The sequence below is a fragment of the Xyrauchen texanus genome, chromosome 5 (assembly GCF_025860055.1).
Source record: "Xyrauchen texanus isolate HMW12.3.18 chromosome 5, RBS_HiC_50CHRs, whole genome shotgun sequence".
NCBI lineage: Eukaryota > Metazoa > Chordata > Actinopteri > Cypriniformes > Catostomidae > Xyrauchen > Xyrauchen texanus.
Window position 1 is genome coordinate 13,957,569 of NC_068280.1, and position 14,868 is coordinate 13,972,436.

The 14,868-nt window shown below is 38.9% G+C and overlaps 1 protein-coding gene across 1 annotated transcript in view; it reads right to left on the reverse strand.

Moving 5' to 3' along the window:
- Window positions 1-2,049: 2,049 nt before the first annotated feature.
- Window positions 2,050-14,868, reverse strand: part of LOC127644447 (GTPase IMAP family member 9-like) — an 86,864-nt gene continuing 74,045 nt past the window's right edge. Inside the window, exons 4-6 of the mRNA XM_052127634.1 lie at window positions 3,309-3,430; window positions 2,988-3,024; window positions 2,050-2,853 (exon numbers count right to left, since the gene is read on the reverse strand). Coding sequence (XP_051983594.1) covers window positions 2,120-2,853; window positions 2,988-3,024; window positions 3,309-3,430 — 893 coding nt within the window. The 3' untranslated portion in view covers window positions 2,050-2,119. The remainder of the gene's footprint in view (window positions 2,854-2,987; window positions 3,025-3,308; window positions 3,431-14,868) is intronic.

The following is a 14,868-nucleotide window of genomic DNA, read 5'->3' on the forward strand; positions in this document are numbered from 1 at the left end:
ATTTCTTATTTTATTCGGACGCATGTCTAATGTTTAAAGTTATTCATGATCTTGCACCTCCTCCTCTTAGAGGATGCATAATATTCTCTGGCAGTGGCAGTGCCAGTAGAACTAGAGCATCAACTAGGGGTGATTTGGTACCGCATTTTAGAAAGACAACCTTTGGTCAATCCGCATTCTCTGTTAAAGTAGTGGGGAAGTGGAATTCAATACCCACAAACATTAGAAACTCAGGTTTCGCAGTATTTAAAGCCAGCCTTAAAATTTGGCTAAAATCAGCGCAAGAGTGTCACCATTAATGATTGTATTGTATTTTCTGTATAATGTATTTGGTGTATACATCAAACCGTTTTTATCAAATTTGAATTGATGGATAATATATATTTTGTAAATGAATGTAGTGTATTTGTTGTTTAGTGGTTGCTTTGTGTCTTTTGTTATGGGTTTGTCTACCTGTCCAGGGACAACAGATGCAAATTAGCTGTTAGCTAACTCTGGTGCAATTGTTTAAATTGTGCGCTGTTCCTGTCAAATAAACAGAAGAATTAAATTAAATCATTAATTTATTAAAATGACATATTTTCCTATAAATGTTATTTATATGAGTGTTTGAGGTTATAACATATTAGTACCTAAAAATAGTATTGTTTAAATGCTGTTTGTAATGGTCACAATAAAATACACAATGCTTTGGTTAGCCAATTAAAAAGGCAGTTACAAACAAATGTAGGTTTATTCACTGGAAGCATGAAACTGAAAATGAGGGGAAGATACAGATCCCTGTATGAAGTTGTAGAGATGTAAATCCATTCTTTATCACTGAACAAAAGCAGTAGCTAACAACAGTGAAATAGTTTAAATACTAAACAGAACTGCGCACTGGTCTTGATGTATCTATTTACACAAAGCTTTTACAAGCGGGCCACTCTGGTAATTTAACAGAAGGCATGCAACTACATAGTTGGTCTGGTTAATTGTTACCAAACATATTTAGGGGGATAACCGTGTCAAAGAATAAGGCGCTCAACATGCACTCTCAGATGTGCAATAGCCTGGGTCTCCCTGACCTCGTGTGCTGGCATCTGAGGTCTCCCAGAAAGAAATGCAGGTCTGTACACTTTACAGGGAACAAGCCTCTGTCCACCATTATTGCCATATCCTGCCTAAGTAATGTAAGTATTTCTGACTCCGCAAGATCTGCTTATCACTTATGGTGCTCAGCTGTCGTCCACTCACAGCGCTGAAATTTAAACGTCTTTTTCATTTCATTTACTTATTTTTATAATCTATTTAAACAAGTGAATAACTGTTTCACAGTTATAACTATTAAAAAAAAAGATTGATATCACCTTACAGGCTATTTACACTGTCTAGCAGAAAATTGAATATGCTGCTACAGCAAGTGACGTTTCACCAGAAGTTTTTGAGCTGGCTTATATTATTATTCCGGAAGTTGTAATTAACGATCCATGCATATAGCCCATTGGTCTAAATCCGAAGCATAGGCTCTGACAGATATGGGTTTAATATTTGCTCCCCCATATGATTTAGTTGCTATACTTGTAAAACACTAAACATTAAAACTACTGTATGAAGCAGATTATGAGATTAAGTGATTATTTGAATGAGCTACAACTTTTAACTCCTTACTGAATGCTGTTTCCTTCTTTTGAAAATGAGTAAGTTGAGACACATGGAGACAAATATTAAATACATAAAACAAACATATCAAATATTTCACCTAAACCAAAAATAACATTTTTACATTCCAATACATTCTTTACATGCTTATATATTCACTATATGTATTATGAACTATCATAATACATATGAAATACAGTATAGTGGAAAAATCTATTATGATGCTTATGGCCTGCAGATTTCACTCATTCACAAAGTTTGCACCCTAAAGCCCTTTAAAAGTCATGAGATTTGAATTGCCTTCTGCAGTTAATAAAATGTGTCTTGCAGTAGCCACACTTAGTCTGGGCTCAAATGGGTCACATCGCAAGGTGATCAAATATATATATTTGTTAATAATATAATCAAATTCTTAATCACTTGGACCACTAGGAATGGAAACTTAATCTCAGCTTCCATTCTTGCCTTCTGCTCAAATTTATTGTTTAACTTTTTGTTTTGCTTTTTCAAAGGCCTCATCTTCAAGTTGAGCCCTCAGAGCTGCAATCTCCTTCTGTCTTTTCTCCTCTCTCTCTTTCAGGATACGTTGTTTCTCTTCCTCAATCGCTTTCTCTGCCCTCTGCAGCATCTCACTGGTGTAGTGTTGCCCACCGTTTCCAGTGACCATTTTATCAATCTGGTCAAGCAACTGAATGACCTGTTCTGGATTATCTATTTCATTGTTGAACACATGGTATCGTCCACTGCAAGTTTTGATGAAACTGACCAGATTTGGGCTGTCTCGCACAAATGTGTGAATGTTTTTGCCCTTCAATCGATCTTCGTGAGTGAACAGTGCCATGCTGTATGTGGAGGCTTCTTTACCAAAAATTGCTTGGATGATTTTAACTGCTTCAGCTTCTTCAGCTGTGAATCTGTCCAGCTGAATCACAACTAAGAACACATGTGGACCAGGAGCAGAGAGTGGAATACATTGTTTAATTCTCTCCGCCACCTCATCTGTAGTTAGGCCGGTGTCAAAGAGACCTGGAGAGTCAATGACAGATACTTTTCTTCCATTTATTATTGCATGATTTTTTTCGCATTGTGGAGTCACAGAGGAGGAAGATATTTCTGATTTAAAAAGCTTTTTTCCCAGGATAGTGTTGCCTGTTGCGCTTTTCCCCACACCTGTTTTTCCAACCAAAAGAATCCGAAGCTCTTCACCTTCACCTTAACAAGAATTACATTATTTTTATTTGTTAGAACAGTCATGTATTAACATAATTCAGGTTATGTTGTTAATATTTTTTATATCTGTGCAATATTTAGGGTCTGTAAATAAGTAAAATAAATATATACTTTACCTATATCACTCAAATCATGTACTTTTATCATGAAGATCTGGAGGTGATATATATAAAATTATGGGTTTAAAACAATTTATCCACGTTAAAAAATATGAGTTTAGATAGTAAAACAGGACAAAATGTGTACTTAATAAGTACGCTGTCATATGTATGTATTATTGTGCAATGTAGCAGTTTAAGACTTTATAGGTGTACAATTGAAATTATATAAAGCCTTCACATCAAAAAATTTTTGTAATCCCCAAAAACATATGGAAATTGGGGATTTAGTTATTCTGTCATTGTGATTTCACAAGCAAAGAATTTTCTAAAACATACCTGAATCCATATTGCAGCAACAATTATCCCAAGCACCAAGTATGCCATGGAGTAATATGAGATCCAAGACTTTGAGGTTGTTGATTGTTGTCCAGGAGAATTTTCGGTGCCCTGCCTAACTACTGAGAAATTGAGATCAAAACTGTTGTTTTAGTTATGTAATCATAAAATATGAAACTGTTAGTAAAAGATGGCTATGGTATTTTATCATTACTTTTTTATCTTTACTTTGGGGCTTTTGCTTCTTAATTAAACAGATAAACTGAAGAAGGGACAGGAAATAGTAGAATATAAGGCTGGACCTGTGTGAACACTAGGGCCCCAAAGTGTGAAGAGCACAGATCTAACATGCTGTAATATTCTATTAGAAGTTTTATCAAACAAGAATAACACATTTAATGGACACTATTACCTATAAGTTACTTTAACAACTGTCCATTTCACTATCACGGTCATTGCCAACAATAGGAGGTAGGTTGTGACATCTCCTGCTAAAATTGAACCTAATCAATATGATATACGCACCACAAAGAAATACTTTGATTTTACATCAATATCATTTTAACATCGATAAAGTTTCAGCATCATTATTCACGCAAATATGCTTCTCAATCTCTTCAGCAAGATAACCGCCTTTTTACAGAACACATGACGATGGAATAAACCAGAACAGTCACAGCTGCAGTGACATTTTGAATTCGAGACTCGAATGGACTTTCATCCCAATTAAACCAAATGATACACCCGGTGAGCTGCAAACTATTTCCATGTCATGCGCTACGTATGTTATTATGGTGTGCATGCATCAAGAATCACTAAACAACGGAGCATTCCAGACGCTACTAGAGGAGGTTTGTCTACAAATGTCAACAATGGCGAATAAAAGGTCTGCTAAACATATTACTTTCAATAGATGACTTGTGTCAGCTCCATTATTGTTTAATTTGTATAATTCTTCGCATTGAAGACAGGGTCATTCACCAAATGCATCGTTGCGCTCATTCGAACAATCGATTGACGTCGATGAACATCTTGTATGGTTCTTTGCAATGGAAGTTTGTTTAATACTGTACTGTGGTATTAAATTCCATGGAATCATGTTGTTGAAGTTGATTTCCATGATGAAGTTTATTTTTGCGATTTTTCGACGGAGAATCATGATGAGGCTAGTCGATATGGAATCATGAATAGATGATCATTTTTTTCATTATTCTGGGGAAAGTTCGATCAAATCAATGGAATGGAATTCGATTTGATACGTAATCATTCCATGTCAAATACGAAAAGGTATAATAGGACATTCTTTCTGGAATAACAGTAAGAATTTTCTGAATTAAAGGAAAGGAGAAGAGCTGGGCAATGGTCATCATGCCGGAAAATAAAGAAGTGCGGTTTTTTCAGTGCGGTCATGAAAGAGCGGAATACAGGTTGATGTTGAACAAGTCCAACAACCGCAGATTTGATGCCAAAAGGGAATATATGGATTGGATTATCTTTTAAATTTTGAAAAATAGTTCTCAAAAGTCCTTTTACAAGGAAGGAAGCACAGAATGGAAGTGTACACCATAAACAAATAATTTAGATCATATTGAGAAATTGCGCGGAAGGTTCTTCTCAAAGCTCTTTTCGTTCGCTCCGTTGTTTGAAGTATTATGATTCTCCGTAGTGTGGAAAAAGGCGTTTTAGCCATATAGAGGGTGGCTTATTGTTGGTTCTCTTTAATCACGACTAGCTCGTCATATGACACTTTATTTACCAGTGATCTGAGTCAATACTATCCAAAGCTGTTCTGATATGGGTAGCTCAATGCCATATACGAGCGTCACCATTTAAATATAAAACCAGAACAAGCTTATCAGCAGAATATGATTATTGAAGGACAACTTGTTTCCGTTTTCTGGAAATATAGTGAGATATGAAGGCTGATGGAAATGGAACAAACAACACTACTAAACTTATATGACTTAGTATTCTGTTTGTTGAACTATCATACTATGAAATATAGTATTGTGGGAAAATTAAGAGAGTTGTAACAGATCACCAAAAGTTTCAGGCCCCAAAGTCCTTCAAAAGCCTGAGATTGAATCATTCCTGCAAACATGTCTGTAGCAGCCATTTAGCCCAATAAATGGTCATATCAAGGATCAAAAAATTTTTAGTTTGACCAAATTCTTAAATTCTTGGACTTAATGGAAAGAGCTCAGCTTCTTTCTGTTTCTGCCAAATTCCACACCACCCAGCTTTCAGTGTCTTCAGTTTGAGTTCGGTCGGAACTCCTTCGTCTTCTTTCCCTGTTCTTCATAGGATGTTTCTTTCTTCAGTCCCAACTTACCTGCATCCACAGGAAGCAGCTCACCGCTTGTGCGACCATGACACACTGTCAAGAACGAATGACTGTCCGACATCACTACACATGAATGCCGGTGTTGATGAAACTTCACTGTAGATTTGAAGCGTTTCTACAATGTGAAGTTCTTCACCATCCGAGGAAGGGATGATTCTTTACCAAAATGTTGATGATTTTGAATGTGAATCGCTCAGCTTGAATCAACTGGTTCATGAATATAGGAACATCGTTAATTCTCCAATACTGTAAAGAGGTCAGGCCAAAGAGGACTTGAATGTATGATATTTTCTTCCATACGGTACAAACATTTTTCTACGTGAAGTATATAAAAGAAGATTTCTGAATAAAGCTTCTTCCTGTGGATATGTTCAAGGTGCTTCACCTGCTTTCCAAACAACCGTTCTCACTATTGTTTTACTAAATGTATACAACCATGTTGTTATTATACGGTAATATTGAAGTTCCAAAGGAGGAGGTTTTACCATCAAACATGTTTTTATCAAGAAGACTTGAGTATATAAAAATATGTTTCAATTTGTTCAATGCAAGGCCAGAGTTGATAGTAAAGATAAAATTAATAAGTGTATGACAAAATAGGTTAGCATTTTATAGGCGTAATAAATGCGAGGAAAGTCATCAAAGAAATTAACCAAAGGGCGCGTCTGGGATGAAAATATGAATTTTGCCACTAAATACAGTACAACACCGTGAGGCAATAGAATCAAGACCTGAGATAGCATCATGTCATGAGAACTGTGCCCCAGCCTCTCAATCACGAGAACAGATCAAAATCGTTGATGAAGAATCAGGAACAGTAGTGATGTATCCATCACATTTATTCATTTTGGGCTATTTAATTACTGATAAAAATGAAGAAGGATAGAAATGGAATAGACAGTACACCAGAAATTAGCCCCAAAGATAGACTACAAGGGCTATTCTGAAGGAAGTTTACTAAACAAGATAGATATTTAAATGTACCAGTATAATTTGGTGTTTTACCACCCACTATTTTCACCGATTCACATCAAGGTCAGCCATGTAGTTTAGGGATAAGTAGAATGATGTCCCTATCGAATTGGAAATCGAAATGATTGCATCATTACTTGAATTATACGATGATTAGATCACATCATTCGAATCAAAATCATTTTCGTTCAGTAGAAAATGTCCATTCCCTTATCACGGCAAACTAATTGACGAGGATTCTTGGTATACCTAACTTTGAATAAACTAATTATATTTATTATACTAATACAAAGGAAGTAATTCTGTGAAGGTATTTATAATGCAAGGATGGAAAGGGTGGCATGTTATGGAGGCATGTTTCATGCAAGGAATTTTCAGAAATAGAAGAATATGGGGATACATTGTTTATTAAACAATTGGAAAAAGTGGGGATGAATTTGAGATTTATATAGCATGTACAGTACAACACTACAAACATAAGTCTTAATTTGATTAAGCCATTTAAATAAAATAACCAGGTACGAAGCGCAACAATGAATTAGAACAGAATGCTGCAACGAAAGCGAAGCCGGTCCAACAGGGTGAGACATGTAATAGAAGGCTGAGGGGGGTTTACAGGGTCAAGTTATGCTCAAAGAAACAGAATTGAAGATTCTGTGATGGTATTAAAAGATTGACAAAAGAAAAAATGGCTGTGATTTTCTGCAAAATAGCTCAGTTGGTTCCACACGTCCTTCTGCTTGCTCTGGGCCTACATGAAGGTCAAGTCAATTGTTTTTAAAGATGAACAACATTCTGTTGTCACCGTGTTATGGGGAAAGCGATGTCATGAAGTATGGAACAGTACAAGGCGAAATGATGGTCGAAGCTCGAGTTCATCGAAGTTGAGGTTCGAACCATTTCAAAATAGAACGAATATTTGCATATCATCATATGGATTCTCCGTTCCATATTCATTTATCAAAGAGTTGATCAGATGTACCATGTAACGATGAGAAAGTAACATTATAGAGTGGTTTATATATGTAATAGGTAAAAAGAACTTTTAAAACCTTTTATTACGCACAAAGGCAACATTCCTTTGAAACAATGAAGTCGAATATCGAAAATGTTGTTACGCGACAAATTAGCCCACCGCCAGACAGGTAGATGGAGTGCCGGAAAGGATCATCTCCGCTCGTCCTTTCGTTTAATGATTTCGTTCATTTCGAGATCTGGTCAGCGGCGTCCGTTGGCATCTCCACGGACCACGCGGAAATGCAAAAGGAGGAGAATCTGAGATGTCACGTCGCACAGGTAGTATATTTCACCCGCGGTCAGAATGCGCGACCAACGCGACATTACGCGCCCGTTCTCCGTCATCATGTTGAAATTCTCACGGCTGTTGATGTCGAGTTGCTGCAAATTTCAGTGTACCTTCACTGGCGTTTCTGTAAAGGCGTCGAACCCCAGCAAATGCAGTTACGCATTATACCAGATTCACAGTCACTCAACCATTCCAGCTACTACGAATGCGATGATATACCAATGATGATTATGAGGATTCTTGTATCCGTCACATTCATTATGCATCGAATTCAGCATCATCAAAATGAAGCGGATCCAAAGCATCATGGCTATGAGGATTCCATCCATCCGATACCGCCAAAAGTCGTTAAACCAAGTACGATGAAATGGTGATAAAATGCATGGCCCATTCGAAAGAAATGTCATAGCATTCGAACGATTCCATGATTCGTGGGTCCATTCCTTTGATGATGATGTACGATGCCTTCCATACGGTGGAACCCATGGAATGGAATTCGAGTATACCAGTTTCGAATCCATTCCATCTCTTCGTTTCCTGAACTGTTAGTGAATTTTCTGTTCAGCTGAGTCGAAGCTTTTGTGGTACTGGAAGCATTTGCAGGTCAAAGTTTCTTCGCCTTACCGTTTATTACTTTCCTTTCATTCCCACTTTTCTATTGTGGAAAAGCATTTACAAAATCCTCATAAACCGGAAAGTCTTGAAGAAGAATTATCAGTATACCCTTTGCTGGAGTCATATATGATGACTGTTATTTTTCTTCAAGCCAAAAGCTTCAATTAGCTGAGAGTTACAAGAAAGGATTTCTTGAAGGGCTTTATGTAGAGGGAAGCTCTTTGCAAGATGGAATACTAAGTATTCCACAATAAAGGGTAATGCTGCTAAATTCTCATGAGAATTCTCAAAAGGCTTTCAGAACTGTTTTGATTTCAGAATACATAATGTCATCCTTGTCCGAAGGAATTGTCATGCTGCTTGAAACAGGACTGTACCTTACCTGGGAGAGCTATGGAGAATATGTACTCTGTCATTTCGAAATGTTGAGTCTCAGAATCTTTTTTAACTTTGGCCAAATTTTCCTATCAAGGCTGCACTACCACCATGTTGAATATCTTTTGAGGCTCACTAAAAGGAAAATAGCCCTCCCTCCTGATTCAGTGAAGTTCAATCTTCTGTGTTCTTCCACTGCTTGTTGAAGGATCTTCAAAGTCTAAATACCTGATTCCTATTCCTCCTCCTGCCCTGCCTGAGCAGATGCTCGCTGATCATGCAAGCTTTCATTGTTCATAAACAAAACCCTGTCTCTTTGTCGACTCCCATCCTAAAACGTCGTCTTCTCTCGAAATAAGCTCAGTCATTTCCTCTCTTCTCCCTGTCTTAAATCTTTCATCACTCTTCTGGTTTTACCTTCCAATAAATACGAAGAATGAATGAGTCGAATGTATGTCGCTTTCAGTGCAGACCATTTCAAAATATACTTTGAAGTCATCCTGCTGAGACGACAAATGCGTGAAACCCAACATCAAACGTAGCTGCAGAAAACTGCCTACAGAAATCCGTTAGTTATTATATGATGAGAATAGATTTGTTGAAATGGAAGTGCTCTTTTGAACAGCAGAGTGGTTACTATCAGTGACAGGCAGGAGAGGAAGTGTTACATAGCAATAATCTTGTACGAATTCACATGCAACATATTACTTGTTCGGTGATACTATGTTGCCCTCGTATGTTACATATGCAATATGGGGCATGTCCAAGTGCATGGAACCCAAGAAGGTCAATGGCACCTCCGCCGTTCAAAGCAATTTGATGTCAAAGCGATGCAGGAAGAGATTCGATGAGACGAAGAACGGTAGAATTCATCCTCATTAATGGATTATGGCGATATTTTCGGCATATTCAAAGGCATCGTGCCGATGGTACGCCGATAACCATTCGTGGTATACGGAATACGCAACGATATATAAACTCACGTACGGTACCTCACGAAGCGTATCAGCTAGAGGCGATTCCAAACCAACATCAGGTAGCAACAACAACAGTTCCATGTGATTTCGGGATACACAAAGTCATGAATTTTTTAAACTGAAGTGATGGCATGTTTGTTTTAATGATGAACAAGTTTACATGTTATAGAAACAGGCTGCAGTACTTGAAAAACTTGGATTTCGAAAGGACTGAGAAGTACAAAATGCATTGAAAATATATATGATATTTTTTTCCTAATAAACCAGGAATGCCTGCATGAAATAAGAAGTTTCGTTGAGGAAAGGACGGTCATTATGAATATTTTAGAAAATTATAAATATATCTGATTGAATTTCTTAATAGGAGATCACTTGTCTATACCAAGGAAGGAGAGAGAATTTTAGTCTCTTTAAAGGGACAATGCAATAGTTTTGGCAAGTAATTATATGTTTTAGGTATGGTTGTTGGTGGTGGAAGGATTATTTTTAAGATTTTAACTTTTGAATAAGCTATCTTATTGTAGAGACAGAATGGAAATATGTTGTTTTGATGCCAGGTGAGAGTTCCAATGGAACATATATCTAAAAAGAAGTTTATAAAATGATGCATTTTTTTAATATGTCATTGGTAACAGTTTGAAAAATTTGGAAGAAGCATGGAGCCTAAATAGATAGCCTTTCAACGTTTCATTCCATGCCCTGAAATACCAAATGATATGAGCTGCAGGAGGCGGTTCAAATTTGCTGAAACCTTGCCATAATAAATAAAAGGCAGATTATTCGATGTAATAGGGGTAAAGGTTCATGGTGTGCAAGTGGTAAAATGGCTCGAATTTTCCGTTCTAGCCATGTTTCAAGTTTCCGCGGACGATGACCAGTATCTAATTCGCCCATCATGATTAAGCGCGAATGGATACGAAATAATAACAAAGTTCTATTAATTATGACTATAGAAATGCGAGTATACCAAAGGAGCCTGTGTTTCCAGCTGCTCTTCTAGTGCTTTAAAGGCGTAGATGCACAATGGCAACTTTAAATAACGTATATTGAAGCTTAGCGCGATATAGTCAGATCGCAATGGAAGCGTACGTGCCACTCTCGACCGCTGAAAAACCACGGTGAAGTCAGATCATTTCTTTAAGAGGAATGGAATCGCCAGTCTTCAATTCGAAGAATACAACACGAAAGTTACAATATTAAATGAAAACTGAAGACAAACAAGCTGTTGTCATAATATTTTCCATCTCTTCTACAAAATTATGGGGGAATTTGGAAGTTTGGGGGAGACCCGTGGTTTCCATTTCAAAGCAATAATAATTTTTAAGGAGATCTATGATGAAGTGGAGAAGTTACGATAGATCCAATGAATTTATATTGAAGAATACATCAGCTCACACAAACTAGCCCAAGCAGCTCGAAGGATTATTTCTTTTATTCCATGAAGGAATTTCTGTCATGTTCTCACATCAGAGAGCAGCGATCTTCAGTGAGAATTCTCGAAAATGTAGAAGAGATAGTATGTTCGAGAATTCCACCCCATCTAGCAAAGTTCATCATGATTAGTCCATCACCACCCGGTGGGCTCTTCCGCGCTCTATGCCCATGAGATGCTCAACACCAAAGCCCAGTCAGCCCGCGTCATGTCCTAAGTCCACCAGCAAATGAAAGATTCTACTAAAATCGGAGTTTGAACATTCTTAGCACTTTATATACCGTTCCTAAATAGCAATGAAAATCATCCATGAAGTGAACAATCTAACGGTCAGTACAGTGCAGAGTCATCATTCCATCATGGTGATCATCGCGGACGAATCAAAGATGTCCACTCGAATGGACTTGTCACACATTCCGCCATGATCTCAGCCGTATTCCGTACGCCGTTATCGATTCCAAAGTCCTTCATCATCGTAAGTCATTCGACACGTTGTTCGTATTAAATGTTCATTCCATCATTCGACGTACGATGCCATTCCATTGTTCATCCGTCCTTTCCATGTTCATTCCGTTTCGAATCATCATCGAATCAAACTCGTCATTCCATCTTCGTTGAATCGATTTCGGTAGTCCAGTCGGTCCAAGATACTAGACAACGCCAAAAATACAAGCCAAAGGAGCTAGGTTAGTCTTGTACCTGATGGTATGAAGTGTTTGCAAGTGGCAAACATAGGAAAGGTGAGGTCATCGAAGGCACCATTAAGACGTTTGCAAGGTATATTATGAAGGGTAAAGCATTGGTACAGGGGATAATATAGTTCCAATGGGATATGACCCGAGCGGTAAACAAAAGTTTAAAAGCAAGAAAAGACAGTATAAATGAGCCAAACGCCATATCTCTTACTAAATATATCAAATAAAACATGTGCTGAAGATATATGGATATGTTTTTGTATACGGACATGGTTTTATGGTAGTTCTTTTTAGATCATCAGTGAGCCGTTTAAATGGGTTCATACTATGAATAATTGTACTTTTAATGAAAAGTCAGTAAAGCACCAAAGGAAAATAAAACAATTTATAATGATTATCATTGTTACGACAGCGAAGAAAAGTGTATTTTATGTATTAATTATCATCTAGATCAACCGTACTAATATTAGATATTGGGCAGGAACATGAAGCTACTATAGACCGCAAATAATACAAGAATAATTAGAGTTTGTATGAAGCCAAATTGACGATGAGGATTAAGTACATGCACTACAACCTCTGCACAGCGTCTGCAACACCTGCAGAAACCCAGCACCAAGGCCATACTATACCCATGACTTTCAGTGCTGAATGCTACCACCACGTAAGTATATAAGAAATCACAGTATAGACTATTATTTATTCAGATAAGGATAACTAAATTCAGTTGAATTGACAAATTGAAAATGAAGTAGAAATAAAAACGAAATAAAATTCAAAGCAAAACTTAGTTGTAATGAATAACACAGTGTAAAGGAATTTAAGGGGCAAGGAGGAGGTGAGAACCGGCTTGACAATATAAATAATAGTTTAATAATAAACATAAAACAAAAGACAAAACACACACACAATGGACATGTCCGTAAATGATCTCTCTCTCCCGCACCATCCTCTGCAGTCGACATTTATCCCTCTCGGGGGCTTGATTAGCCTAATACAGGACCGGGTGTGTAGGATCACTACCCGTCCCCGCCCTCCGCCCTGCCACATTCCTCCCTCGTCCTCTCAGGCTGGGGAGCCCCCGGCATGACGTACACCCCACCTCTTTCCCTGGGGAGGGCGTGTCCTAAGCCCATTCTGCCGGCAGGTCATCCCTATCTACCTGGACGAGGGAGGGGACAAGGGGAGGGAAACAGAAATAATTAAAAATGGGGGGGGGGAGTACTTCCTGTAACAGTGTAATACCCCCCCCCCCACCCCAAAAACACTGTAAAATTTAAAAGAGAGGGAAAAGGCCAACGCAAAGTGGCAGTGAGAGAGAGGAGAGAGAGATGAAAACTGGCCAGTTCTCCGATACGCCGTAGCTTGTTCCTCGACCACTCCTCCACCCTCTAACGGACGACAGCTGCGCTTCTCCGGGCAGATCAGAGGCAGTCCTCCAGCCCCTGGCTGACGGAACGCCACGCTGCGTTCTCGGGGAACCGAAGGGGTCTCCCCCGCCCCTGGCAGCGGTTCTCCCGCTCCAGGCGGTCGGTCTCCGAGCCCCTCCCCGGTCAGCAGCTGGAAGGGGACTCCTCCACCCCTGGCAGCGGCCCTGACTGCTCCAGGCGGTCAGCTAGGAGCCCCTTCTCCCCTCATGGTCGGCGGTCGTTCCTATGCTTCCGGTCGGCTGGACTCCTCGTCCCCCGGCAGATGGCCACAGCTGCTCCGTTGGGGTGGACGGTTGTGGCAAAAACGCTACTACGGCATATCCCTCCTCCTTCCCGGGCTTCTGCACCAGTGTAAAGGAATTTAAGGGGCAAGGAGTAGGCGAGAACCGGCTTGACAATATAAACAATAGTTTAATAAAACACTTAAAACAAAACACACACACGACGGACATGTCCGTAAATGATCTCTCTCTCCCGCACCATCCTCTGCAGTCGGCCTTTATCCCTCTCGGAGGCTTGATTAGCCTAATACGGGACCGGGTGTGTAGGATCATGACACGGCCCTGCCCTCCGCCCTGCCAGACACAGTTTTCACTTTCTTCAGTCTATGTTTGAGTGGAGGGGAAAAAGCAACAAATAATTTGAATGACAGTTTTGTCTTCATAAACCTAAAGCATATGCTTTTTTCTTAGTTGTGAAGTTTAAAACAAGCTTAAAATATTGATGTTGAGTTTACGGTTACAATTTTAATTCAGATTCATGAACAGATTCATTCAGACTCGGACATGGCCTGTTATGGACTCGGTCTTGAGTCCGACTCAGTCTCAAGACCGGACTCGATTGTATAAAGACTTGACATGAACTTGACTAAGGTGGACTCAAACCCAACACTATTGTGCACAACAACTTCCCAGTGGCGAGCGTCACATTATATCAAACAGTGAACAAACCAAATTGCCCTCTGTACCATTACGTGTATGCGGGGCAGGCCTTTACAGGTATTTCAGATTGGGTGCTAAAAACAACGAAAATGGATATATATTTCAATTTGCACATCAACCACCCTGTTTCAATGGCGTTCTGTCTTCCGTGGTTTTGTCCGATGATGTTCCAGTGTTACGAGCTGAAATATACAATCTCCTCACGAAAAGCGCAATAGAGGTTGTTCCAAATTCAAACTCAAAGAGGGTTTTACAGCCATTATTTTCTTGTCCCAAAGAAATACGGTGGTCTTCGGCCAATCCTAGATCTGAGACATGTCAATCGCGCACTTGCAAACTCCTGTTCAAAATGATTACTCAGAAAATGATCTTATCGCATGTCCGTTGGTTTGCATCGATAGATCCGAAAGATGCGTACTTTCATGTCCAAATTGTACAACATAACAGGATGTTTTTGACATTCATGTTCAAGG